At 45.3% G+C, this 13,003-nt stretch overlaps 1 protein-coding gene across 2 annotated transcripts in view; it reads left to right on the top strand.

The window, feature by feature from the left end:
- gbf1 (golgi brefeldin A resistant guanine nucleotide exchange factor 1) overlaps positions 1 to 13,003 on the top strand; it is an 82,027-nt gene that overhangs the window by 52,963 nt on the left and 16,061 nt on the right. For both annotated transcript variants that reach the window (XM_030378324.1, XM_030378323.1), the window contains exons 13-28: positions 416 to 514; positions 878 to 1,072; positions 1,607 to 1,802; positions 2,081 to 2,215; positions 2,705 to 2,793; positions 3,010 to 3,212; positions 3,434 to 3,557; positions 4,928 to 5,053; positions 8,466 to 8,548; positions 9,305 to 9,541; positions 10,255 to 10,348; positions 10,899 to 11,075; positions 11,465 to 11,529; positions 11,669 to 11,792; positions 12,549 to 12,620; positions 12,871 to 12,965. In XM_030378324.1, coding sequence (XP_030234184.1) covers positions 416 to 514; positions 878 to 1,072; positions 1,607 to 1,802; positions 2,081 to 2,215; positions 2,705 to 2,793; positions 3,010 to 3,212; positions 3,434 to 3,557; positions 4,928 to 5,053; positions 8,466 to 8,548; positions 9,305 to 9,541; positions 10,255 to 10,348; positions 10,899 to 11,075; positions 11,465 to 11,529; positions 11,669 to 11,792; positions 12,549 to 12,620; positions 12,871 to 12,965 — 2,114 coding nt within the window. The remainder of the gene's footprint in view (positions 1 to 415; positions 515 to 877; positions 1,073 to 1,606; positions 1,803 to 2,080; positions 2,216 to 2,704; positions 2,794 to 3,009; positions 3,213 to 3,433; positions 3,558 to 4,927; positions 5,054 to 8,465; positions 8,549 to 9,304; positions 9,542 to 10,254; positions 10,349 to 10,898; positions 11,076 to 11,464; positions 11,530 to 11,668; positions 11,793 to 12,548; positions 12,621 to 12,870; positions 12,966 to 13,003) is intronic.

The following is a 13,003-nucleotide window of genomic DNA, read 5'->3' as shown; positions in this document are numbered from 1 at the left end:
AAGCCAAAGTTCCTTTCCCCCGATTCCTTCTCAAACATGGCTGAGATAACCCCCACTACGAGTCTCATTGTGGAAATACCAGAGACGTCAGAGAACCCGGCGTGTTATGCGCCATAACACGCTCGGCTACCTAGGTGCCAATCAGGGCTGCAGTTTAGTTGTCCTTGAAGAACTCGCGTATCTAACATTAGTTCCTCATTACATTAATTAATTCGTACGCCAGTTTTATTTAATTGTATACGTGTATTTTCCATGTAAATCCATGCACCGAAACGTGACGTCCGTACCGATTCGGTTCAATACGAATACATGTATCGCTACACTCCTAGTGTATATATATTTTTTTTATGGTATTTTTGTGTGCGTTTTTGTATGTGTATTTCGTTATCGTCAATAATCCATATTTTTGTTGCAGTTGCTAAATGTGGAGCGGATGAATCTGTACACCGCCTCTATTCGCTGCTGTTTCCTGCTCTTCGAGAGCATGAGATGTCATCTCAAGTTCCAGCTCGAGGTAACTCGGTTTGAACTGCATTTCGAGTTAGAACGTTCTTTATATTTGTGAATTCTTGAATTGAGTTCTTGTTCAATGTCCTTCAAGTGATATTAAAGCATTGATACTTGTGATGGCAGTAATGGGTTGATTTTTTTTTTTAATGGCTTGCTAACTGCTAATATGCACCCGACATGCTGGTTCAAATAGGTCCTTCTCTATGCACACAATAAATAAACAATCAAGTGAAAATTGTAATTGGAATGTCATGTTTGATGTTCCTGTAGGGTAGCTCTTGAAATGGCTTGTTAGTGGCTAAAAAACATCCCACCTGGTAGTAAAATCAGGCTCCCTTTAAACCTCCTCCTCCTCTTCCTCCTCCAGATGTACTTGAAGAAGCTAATGGACATCATCACGTCAGAGAATGTGAAGATGCCCTACGAGATGAAGGAGATGGCCCTGGAGGCGCTGGTGCAGCTGTGGAGGATCCCCAGCTTTGTCACCGAGGTCTACATCAACTACGACTGTGACTTCTACTGCTCCAACCTGTTTGAAGACCTCACCAAGCTGCTCTCCAAGGTAGGCAGAGGTCCATCCCTGTTGTTAGATCAATGACCACAGCCCTTTCTGGACCTGAGACAGGATACTATATGGGGATTCTTGGGCTGTTGTCATGTATGTATTTTCTCGTTTGAAAGCTTTATTAAAAGGAATCCATTTGCAATCGGCTCACTGGCTAAACCCACTAGTACACTAACCATGACTCCAGTAAGCCAGGTTGGATTCAAACTTGCTTTTCTAGGCCTCAAGTGATGTAAAATAGGACCAAACGTTGACCCATCGTAGTCCATTTATTGTACGTTTACAATTCGGTACATTTTGTCAAAAAAGTTATTATTTTTATTTATTTTTTTGTGTATGGTTTGTGCTATGTTTTTAGTTATTATATGTTTTTTTGTAAAAATGTGTGGTTTTGTTTTGAATATTTTAACATTGCTTATGTCAGTGAAGACTCGACTATCCATCATGCATCCATCACACACAGAGATCAGTAAAACCTCATCAATGTGTTGAGATGTCACCATTGTAGTATATTCTCTTCTATTCCTACAGAATGCATTCCCAGTGTCTGGACAGCTGTACACCACCCACCTGCTCTCCCTAGAGGCTCTGCTGACCGTGATTGACAGCACAGAGGCCCACTGCCAGGCCAAGGTTCTTAACAGCGCTGCTGAGCAGGACCAATCAACAGACACAGTCCTGGCAGAGGGGCAGAGCTCCCCCAATGAAAATACACAGACAACAACAGGTATGCCTTTGCTCAACACATTCATTTTACAGATTATATATTTTTGTTACCTTTTTATGATTTCTTTACCTTATTTTATCTTTTCTTGCGACAGCCGACACACCTTGACAAATTGGCAAACAGTTCAGTCAATTAAACAAATTCAGATCAAATAAATCCACAATGTTAAAGTGCTGTAATTTTACAAGAGCAAAGTTCTGTCAATGAGGAAGGAGTTATTTGTATGTGTCATCATTGTTTTTATCCACTTATGTATCTATGCATGTTTTTCTGACCAGACCCTAGCGGCGACGATGGTGGAGGTCAGAGCACTCCAGAAGCTGAGATCACGCTGGTGTGTCCTCCGACCAGCGGCCACCTGATGGCTGAGAAGATGAGACTGGGCCGGCAGGACCTTGAAGAGACCGACACTGGTCAGTCTAGGGTCTGATACAGGAGTAGAACTCCACCACACAAATACACCATAAAGCCCAGGGTTAAATAATACACCCAGAGGAAACTAGATGTAATCATTGGATGTAGTCAAGTTATGTTTTATTTTGATGAAGTTTTAGGTTGGAGTCATTGGATTAGGCCATTGGATATTCTCATTTGGTGTACTCTCTTTAATGTTGTAGTTGGATTTTCTTATTTAATGTAGTCATTTAATGTGGATGTTGAATGTAGGCAATTCACAGAAGCTTTTATCCACACAGACTTGCAATACATTTGTAGATACGTGCTACAAATGTCCATTCATTCTAAGGAGCTGTTAATTGTAGGAGCCTCTTTCTAAAGGATACCAACAGATACACTGTTTAAATCGGGGATCGAACTGAGCACCTTTCAGCTCAGTGTCAAACACCACAAGCATTGACACTATCCTGCAAATGACAATAGCATGGCTTCTCTCTTTATTCCAGCTGAGAAGAAGAGCCTGAAGAAACCTCAGCGCTTCACCTCGTATTCACCAGAATCCCAGGAGCTGATGGACATCAAAGCCAAGAAGAAGGTGAATGACGCATGCTCAAAGCAATGCTTGACTCAACCCTGTTTTCTTGAAAAGCATCCCAGAAATGTTGGACCATCGACATCATTGGTCATGGATTTGCATACTCCGTATCAAAGAGATGACGTCAAGGGTCCAACTTTTCAGGGACTCTTACAATAGTGGGTCAAGCTTGAAACACTTAAACCCTTTAAACCTCAACATGTCATCTGCTTCCAGCTCCTGATCACGGGCACGGAGCAGTTCAACCAGAAGCCCAAGAAGGGCATCCAGTTCCTGCAGGAGAAAGGTCTGCTCAGCAGCCCAATGGACAACAACCAGGTGGCCCAGTGGCTCCGCGAAAACCCCCGCCTGGACAAGAAGATGATCGGAGAGATCGTAAGCGACCGCAAGCACATGGAGCTCCTCGATAGCTTCGTCAAGTAAGTACGCTGAGACTAAGCTAATGAGAATGCCAATGTAAGGCTAATGCTAGGGTAATGATATTCTAGGCTGATGCTAGGCTAATGTCAGGATAATGCTAGGGTAATACAAAGGTAATGCTATTCTAGCCTGATGTTAAGCAAATGTAAGGCTAATAATAGGCATTAGAGTCACAGCTAGTACATGACAGACAAACTAAGGACTTCCCCCTGTTCTGCAGCACGTTCACCTTCCAGGGCCTGCGCATTGATGAGGCGCTGCGGCTGTACCTGGAGGCCTTCAGGCTGCCCGGAGAGGCCCCTGTCATTCAGAGACTCCTGGAGACCTTCACTGACAACTGGCATGTAAGGAGAATGTCTAGTGACCGCACTTTAGCATAGACACACGCGTCTCAAAATAAACCCTGTGTTATGTATTGTTCAATGGTTCGTTACCTTGGTTCGCCAGGTTACCTAAGGAGAGTTATTAAAGGTATGCAGTATCACAATATAAGATAGAATTTTCAAATTAATAATGATTTAAATTTGTATTTATATTGCAGCTCAGGTTCGTCACAGTACAATGTTACAATACAATAAGGCAACCCTCCAAATGAGATGCATTTCATAAATGCACATATGCCTATACTTTATAACACATCACATTACATAAAATGTTATTTCGACATGTAAAACTCAGAACATTTCACCGCATTGATGAAATGTTACTAAGAGACGTACCATGAGCATTCTGCTCAACTAATCCCGAGCCCACAGACACAACAAACACACACACACAGACATACACACGCACAAACCACCGGTCACCCAGCAGGGGATGACTGGCCACCATCGTCCCTATCATCACCTCAATAAATAAACCAGCCTTCTAAGGATGGGATGTGAGGAGAAGGGAAGGAGGGGTAACAGTGTGACATAACCACACACACGTAGGGATGAGATGATGGTAGAATAAAGGAGGACTACATTTAGAATACGGCGGATTCTGAAAATAGCAAGGGGACTCATGTGACCTGGAAACTATGAGATGGTCTTTTCATAGTCCATAAACACACAGACACACACACACACACACACACACACACGCGCATAAACAAACACACACGCACGCACATGTTCGCATAAACAAACACACAGACATTCACACAGAGGGACACAGAGAGACGCATACACACGCGCACCCCTACGCAAACACCTATCACGTACACACACCGAACCTAAACGCACACACACTACAGTCCTTGGGTGAGTTCATTGGGCTATTTAGAGCAGTGACAGATGGGTAAATGAGTTTTCCGCCCGGTGTGGTGACAGTCTATTCATCGTGGTGAAACGCCATGTGTTGGTAACGGTGAGCATGGCGTGGAACATGCCTTCTGATTCCATTTCACTCATTGGGGAGGGGTCATGTGATTTTTAGGACATTCTAGAGCATCAATGTGTTTGTCCTGTTTTCTTAATGTATCCCAACACATGCAATATTTGACTTATTTGTCATATTGTGTCTGATCAATAAAGGGTTAGAAAAAAAAATAAAACAGGCCCACCTTGTCTCTACCATTGTCAACCATATTTTCCAGTACAATCTAAACAAATAAACTATATTAGTATAACATTACGTTCAAATAAATCCATTCTGGTTTGGTGTCAATGAAAGAACAGTAGAGCCTGGATGTAACATATCATTCCATGTCATGTTTGTCGGTCGGTCACAGAAAGTCAACGGGTCTCCGTTCATGACCAATGACGCCGGGTTCGCGCTGGCCTACGCCGTCATCATGCTGAACACGGACCAGCACAACAACAACGTGCGCAAGCAGAACATCCCCATGACACCAGAGGTGAGTGGCGGGCAAATACACACACACACACACACACACACACACACACACACACACACACACACACACACACACACACACACACACACACACACACACACACACACACACACACACACACACCTGTAGACATCTGGTCTATAGGGAACACTTGTAGACACATCGACATGCCTTGAAACACAGACAGACAGACACAACCTCTCCTCTGTCCTTGCAATGGCGCTTATTTGTTATTCCCGTGTAACGACTTCTCTGTCCTAGACACATGTGGTTAATCTATTCTTACAAACACAGCTTAATTAAAAACAAACTCATTCGTTAATTACACAATCGCAAAAAGTTGAAACATGGCTACTGGGAAAACAAAAAACTGAGAGGGAAAGCAAGTGAGGGACATCGAGAAGAGGATGAAAGCGTGAGAGAGGGCGAGATAGAGATGGAGGGCGAGAGAGAGTGGGTGAAAGAGGAAGAGAGAGGGGGTGAGCAACAGGACCAGCGAAAAGTACCAGGCAGAAGAGATAGAGGGGAAAGAGAGAGAGAGGGAGGGAGAGGAACAAGAAGAGAGAGAGAGAGGGAGGGAGAGAGAGAGAGAGAGAGAGAGAGAGGCGCGGGACCACAGTACCATTTGTCAGTGTCTGTAGTGACATTCTACTATGTGTGCCAACACTACCACCCCACCCCCACTCTGGGCCTGTCCTCCACTTTGATGCCGTCTCTCAAAGCCCCCGGCCACAACAGCTGGGGCCAGAGGTGGTCTGGTGATCTCACCACCATGCTCATGTGAACAAGAGGGTGGGGGGCTGTTAATGGCCTCTGTGGCGTTATCTATCTCTCTGTCTGTCTCTGTCTGACTCTCTCCCATGACATGTATACATATGATGTGTGTGTGTGTATGTATTTATGTATTTATATTTATATATATAGGCCTATTTCCTTAGGATCTTTATTTCATGTAGTAGTTGTTTTTTTCCATTGCAAAAAACTTTAATTAACTTAAAAAAAAATGTAACCTTAATTTTTAATCAACATTTTTTATTTGAATAGAGATAGAATGGAAAAGCAATCGAAAAACAATAATGCCAATACATAGATGTTTTTTTATTGTATTACGATTTGTCCCATTTTATTATACAGTAAGCAACATGAAGTGCTTGGCTTCCAGCGCCATTTGGAAACATAAACAAAATAGTAGCACCTCCATTGTGAGTAGCACCAGCATTACACCGACTGCTGCGAAAGTCACGCAACAGGGCCTTGTTGCATATCACAGCCTGGAGGCTGCAGGGAGAAGTAGTAGTACTAGTAATTGAATTATTGTTCCTAGTCCAGCCGACAGTCATGTTCGCCTAAGACGCGGTTGTACATCATGCCCTCTCCATTCTTTATATTTGCCCGACCTTGTGCCAGTTTCCCGACCAGGGGTCTTGAAAGGATTTTGTTTGTTTTGAGCCACAGCTTAGGGTGAGTGTTTTAGACGCACCTTACTCCAGAGCACACAGCGCCTTACCTTGTGACGCGCACGGTGTACAACCACGTGTCAACGCACCCTGATTTGTGTCTACATATTAAGACGGTTAGTTATGACTCTACAATAACTGAGTCATGTTTTGTTTGGTTCCAGTGAGTACCGATCCATGTACCATGGACCCTAAAATCAACGTTTCAATACGAATAGACTCAAGGTTTCACCCCTGATTGTACATAAAAAGGTATTATTCAAATAAGTAGAATTTGTTGAGAGGCACACCTGAGACAATGCCATTGAGTCTGCAAAACTATTATATAAATAACAAATATGTAACACAAAAATATTTGACAAGACTGGGTGTCGTCTTCACTCGTCACTCTCTCTAGCTCCCGGCTGTTTTGATTGTCCTCGCGTCTTATTGGCTGTCTCTTTTCCTCAGTTTTTTGAGTGACAGATGCTGAAGACTAAACATGAGTCCCTTAAGACCGGCCTTAGAAGACATTGTGGGTGGCCCACTGTCACTGAAAGTCTCTCTCTCTCTTGCCCTCTCTCTTGCTCTCTCAAATAGAACCACACATTGCCACCTCTCACACACAAAGCACGTTTGACACATGGTGTATTTAACATACATGTGCACATTGACACTTAAAAGCGGGTCATGCACACAACAAACAATCTCTCACCCGCGCCGACTGCCCTCTTCTGTTTGAACTATTCCCGGCCCATTCCCGGGGGCTTAATAGTAATTTGGACAAGTGGGATCAGGGAATTCCAGACCCGATGGACAACAGAGAGTGTAACCCCGGGCCGAGGCCCAGATCCAGCCCCAATAAAAGCGGCGCCATGCTCTTTACGGGCCTGGCGTCTCGCCATGCGAAGTAGCGACCGCGCCATTTGTTAGCGCGGCCGCAGGTCGCCGTATTAGCCGAGGTATGCGCCGCGCAGTTTTACGAACGTTCAACCCTAAACCCTTAGATTTTATTTTCATAATGTAGTTTGATCAGAGCCCAGGCATGAGGAGGGTTTGATGGATGGTGGGTCGGTGCGATACGCTGTCTGTGTAAATTTAGATGGGAGAGGGAGGGGGGGAGAGAGGGAGAGGGGGAGAGAGAGAGAAAGAGAGAGAGAGAGAGAGAGAGAGAGAGAGACGGTCAGACAGACGGACAGGGAGAGAGGGAGACAAAGTGGGAGAACGGGAGACAGAAGGGGAGAGGGAGACAGAGGGGAGACCAGCATGAGCGATGTGTTTGCGTTCCATCTCAGGAGGAGTGTTTGGCAGCCTGTATGTCCAGCTGCTGCCGCGCTGCCACAGCTATTGTTACCATCGGCTGCTCCACGAGCCTCTGTGCCACACTGTCTGTGTGTGTGTGTGTCTGTGTGTGTGTGTGTTCATTAACGTGCTCGTATGTTAGCGATACCATGCGTGCACTGCCCCCACCACCACCGCCGCCCCCCCATCTCTTCCTTGATCCCCCTTTCCTTGTGTTTGTGCCCCCCCCCCCTCCCCCCAGAGTATCAAGAAGAGCCTTGATGCTGTCACTCATCGCCCTCCAGTTATGTTTATTTACGGGGAGGGGATGGTGGGGTGTCCCTGTCTCCTGCCCATGTTGTTTTTTCCCCTCTGAAACCACAGCTAAAGCGGATCAGGTGACCACACGAGACAGTGGGGTTTGGGGTGTTGGTGTTGTTTAGTGTATGAGGTCTCTGGATGAGGGCCCATTGATTTTATTTAATATTACTGCCATATTATTATTATTTATGTTTTTGGTTTAAATGGTTCAACTCTGCTATCCAAAGATGGGGTCTTCCCTGAACCGCACCCTCTTAATCTCTTAAGGCTAGGGGAGAAGTTCATTTTTGTCATGATATGATCAATGCAAATGTTACCAATTACATCATTAATTATCACCCCCGTCACCATTCATCTTTTCTTCTGATCTGCAGCAATTCAAGAAGAATCTGAAGGGCGTGAACGGGAACAAGGACTTTAACCAGGTCATGCTTGAGGACATCTACAACGCCATCAAGTAAGCCCACAGTGAACCCCCAAAGCTCAATCAAAAAATATATAGATATCTAATATATCTCTGCAATAAAGATACCCAAGTATCAAGAACTCTGTCAGGCATGTTCTGACCGTGCCCGAAGAATGGCGTCATAAAAGAAAGTATTGCTCTCGGATGATGCTCAATGATTTAAACCTTTATCAGGCAAAGTCACTTAAAGGCGCTGGGGAAAACCACATTTTTAAAAGCAACATCTGTCCATGAACACAATGGCCAAACCAGAATAATTGTTCTCTTATGGAGTCCCCTTAAACGAAAAGTTCCCTTGCAGTTTAAGTTTTACGTGGAAGGCTCTTGTATCTGTCACATTTAATTAAGTTCAGTTTTATCAGTTTTTCATGCATCTGTGAAGTCGTGGGATGTATACGGTATCAGCGATACTTCGTATCCAGTATTTCATCCCAATAAAAGATCCTCCGTGTCAGTGAAATCCTACTCCTGCACGTCGTAAATTGCTTAACCTTTTACTTCTGATACCTAGTGCTGCTCTGCACTCGCTAGTTGTGTTTTTTTTTCCAACTCGCTGGTGCAGCACCAAAGCCTTCTCTTTTAGCTGCTCCAATTTTGATTGTATGTTGGTTGTGGTTGCACACGTACACAAACACGCATCGTTCTTCTCAGCCTCACTTACAAGTTGCTTTGAACCAAAGCGTTGCACTGGGCCACCGCCTGGCACTGTTTCACGGTTCACCCTTCTCTCTCTCCCCCCACCACCAGGACGGACGAGATTGTGATGCCAGACGAGCAGTCGGGCCTGGTGAAGGAGAACTATGTGTGGAGCGTGCTGCTCCACCGGGGGGCCACGTCCGAGGGTCTCTTCCTCTCGCTGCCCCCGGGGAGCTACGACCACGACCTGTTCTCCATGACCTGGGGGCCCACCATCGCCGCCCTCTCCTACGTGTTCGACAAGAGCCTGGACGACACCATCATCCAGAAGGCCATCGCCGGCTTCAGGTACCCATCTCGACTGGATGTAGCTGACGCAGGGCCGGCTGACGTGTGCTGGATAACTGATCATGGATTCTCCAGTCGGACCGTACAGACCAATATCTTTCAATATGTGTCAAACTCTGTCACAAATATCATACCATATTATACAATTGTTCCAGCTCTATTTGTCATTGAACACATTGTTTCCAGTACAATGACAGTTAACATAATTTCTAGTGAGTTAGAGATGTAGTTTGTGTGTATACATTTGTGGTATCAAGCGGAAAGGACTTGGCAGAAATGTGATGTGATATGGTCATAAGTGTTTTATGACCTGGGTCCTCCACCACAAAGGGGATGTTCTGCTATATTGCACCGCCATGTTTCTAGAGTGCAACGGTCGGACGTGCTGGCATTTTCTTTTAATCATTATTGCTGTCAAACCTGTAAACTATTGATTTACAGACTACAGATCTAACTTGTAAGTTCTGACCTATAGTTTTACTTACTTAACAACATAATAAAATCCCTAGCCAATGCTGTCATAGACGATGAGAACATCTTTTCAGGCCAGTGCAGGCCACCATAGCTTCTCCTATGTCGTTGGAAAGAGAGAGGCAAGTGGGGGTATTAAGTTGTTTGCAATCTGCAACCTCACCGCTCTAGATGCCACTAAATATCACACACTGCACCTTTAGAAAGTTTTAATCATTTCCCTTGTCTGTGTTGTCTCGTAGGAAATGTGCGATGATCTCTGCTCATTATGGCTTCAGTGACGTGTTTGACAACCTGATCATCTCCCTCTGCAAGTTCACCACTCTGAGCAGCGAGGTGAGAGGGACCAACACGTCCACCTGAACTGACGTTCCACATCCATGGAATGGAAGGGTCATGGCACTGAGGGAAAGGGTTGTACAGGAGAAGGGCTGGAGGTTGTCCCGCTGATGAGGGAGAGCTAGGTTCCCAATACGGAATCTAATAGATACAAATATATAGACTTCATTGTGCAACAAAGATACTTATTATTAGATGGTTATAATGTGTGATAGATGCGATGAGGTGGCCTCAATATGATCTTAAACCTTGTAATGTTAATCCCATGCTTTACCAGTTGTGTAACACAGGACTACCAACATATTCATATAATGGTAACTATTCATAACGACACAGTAGTAGAGGGCTTCAGATTTAACAGTTGGCATGTCAAAAGGTTCTGAATTCAAACCCCAATGTCCACAGTCTAACTGAGGCATCTTTGAAAGAAACCCAATCACCCCTACCTGATCCTTAGGAAGATGTATTTGTATTCCCTGTAAAGCACTTTGGGTAAAATTACAAAATAGTAAATGGCATTAACGTTGTGTGTTTGTCATTACCCTAGTCGGTGGAGAACCTTCCAACAGTGTTTGGCAGCAACGGTAAGGCCCAGCTTGCCGCCAAGACGGTGTTCCACCTGGCCCATCGCCACGGCGACATCTTGCGGGAGGGCTGGAAGAACATCATGGACTCCATGCTGCAGCTTTTCAGGGCCGAGCTCCTGCCCAAGGCCATGGTGGAGGTGGGGATGCTAGCACTTGCTCTGTTGTTAACATGATGGGGGTGTTGATCCTACCGTTAGCTCTTTTGTTAGCATGCAGGAGGGTGGGAAAGCAGCATTAGCTGTGTGAGCATAATGGAGGTGGAGGACAGCAGTGCTAGCTTGGTTGTTAGCATGGTGGATGACGCTAGCGCTCTGTTGATCGCATTAGCCATGCGAACAACAGAGGTTACCCCCATTACCGTAGTCTGTCTGCAAAATAGCATACTTGTATAGTTGTTTCTGTTGGAGCCATGGTTGTCATTTTTTTGGGTTGTAGAATTGATCTCTCTGACTGAAAGGGGGTTTATGTGTGTTATACTGCCACCTGCTGGTCAGTTCTGAACTGCATGGTGTATTTTGACCCTCAGGTTGAGGACTTTGTGGAGCCTAATGGAAAGATTTCCCTTCAGAGAGTAGAAACGCCTTCAAACCGGTAAATAATACGATACTTATGCAACCCTATATATATTTTGTTGTAAACAAAAAAATACATGATTTCTAATGAAAGACAAAAAGAAAGTAACTAGTGCTCTTGTTCAGTGCATCATGGTCTTCTCCCCTCTCAACCTCAGCGGTGAGTCGGCCGTGTTGAGCTTCGTGAACTGGCTCACGCTGAGCGGAGCCGAGCAGTCCGGACACAGGGGTCCCTCCACCGAGAACCAGGAGGCCAAGCAGGCCGCCATCCTCTGCATCAAGGTAAGGGGTGGGAGAGGCTTGCACCCAGCGGCTGGCTGTGTTGTTTACGCTGGCTTTGTTTCCTATCCGCTAAACAAAACGGACACGAAACTGCCTGAAACCCTGTGCCGGCCTTAACATGGCAAATATTGGATGATGATCTGCTCACCTAGGTATCTTAAATCCTGCTTTTTTAGGGTAAATAGGGTTACATGCCTGTATGTGAAACATACCGCTTATTATTCTCACACTGTTCATTTCGGCACAACCAATTTCAGCATCTTTCCTGTATCATGTCGCTTTAAGGCCCCCCTCCCGAGGAGCCTGGTCTGCTGCGATTGGTCAGCACGGCCACTCTGTTGCAATTGGTCAAACGCTTTGCCTGTATGTCGGCAAATTCAACCCCCCGAGAAGTTGTAAACATTGCGTGTACCCGGGAGGTGCGACTTCTGCACAGTCTGCCAGTCACACTTCTGCGGAAGCAAAGTTTGAGGGCAAGCAAGCTGATACACACACTTATTCAGGTCATTTCTCGGTGGGCGTGAATAGTCCCGTTTTAGAGTCTGACTTATATTTTTCTAGCTTAGCAGATGTAAAACATGTATTCATACGTCTAACAGTCCAAAGCAAAGGGATGTCAGAAAAGCATGATATCACCCCTTGAAGCTGGTTTGACTCTGGGGGAGGCAGGAGTAAGATTGAGTTTCCTGTGTGCATGTAAACTCACTGAATGTTTCTTTCCGTTCTGTAAGGTGTCTCATCTCTTTTTTCCCACAGCAATGCGACCCAGAGAAACTGATGACGGAGAGTAAATTCCTCCAAGTGGAGTCTCTGCAGGAACTGATGAAGGTACTGTTGTATGTTCCTCGTTCAAGGTGCCGCCCATTTCAGTGTTTTCTTCCTCTAGGGATGCTGACAGTGCATAGGCGCTGAATTGGCAGATGTAAAACGGAAGCACAACTGTGACCGGCCTATCTTAAAACCATTAGGTCTTTTTATAAGCACAAGATCGAGATACATTGGTCCTGTGAGTGACGGAAATGCAGAAAAACGCCTTGCAGATGAAGGCTGTTTAACCCGACCCCTCGTCCCTGCCCAGGCACTGATATCTGTGACTCCTGACGAGGAGACGTACGACGAGGAGGACGCGGCCTTCTGTCTGGAGATGCTGCTCCGCATCGTCATGGAGAACAGGTGAGTCACGATTGGTCGACACGTTTCAACATTCTAGT

This window comes from Gadus morhua, chromosome 15 (assembly GCF_902167405.1).
Source record: "Gadus morhua chromosome 15, gadMor3.0, whole genome shotgun sequence".
In the NCBI taxonomy this organism is placed as follows: domain Eukaryota; kingdom Metazoa; phylum Chordata; class Actinopteri; order Gadiformes; family Gadidae; genus Gadus; species Gadus morhua.
Note: the sequence above shows the minus strand (reverse complement) of the source record. Positions and strands in the feature narration are given on the sequence as shown.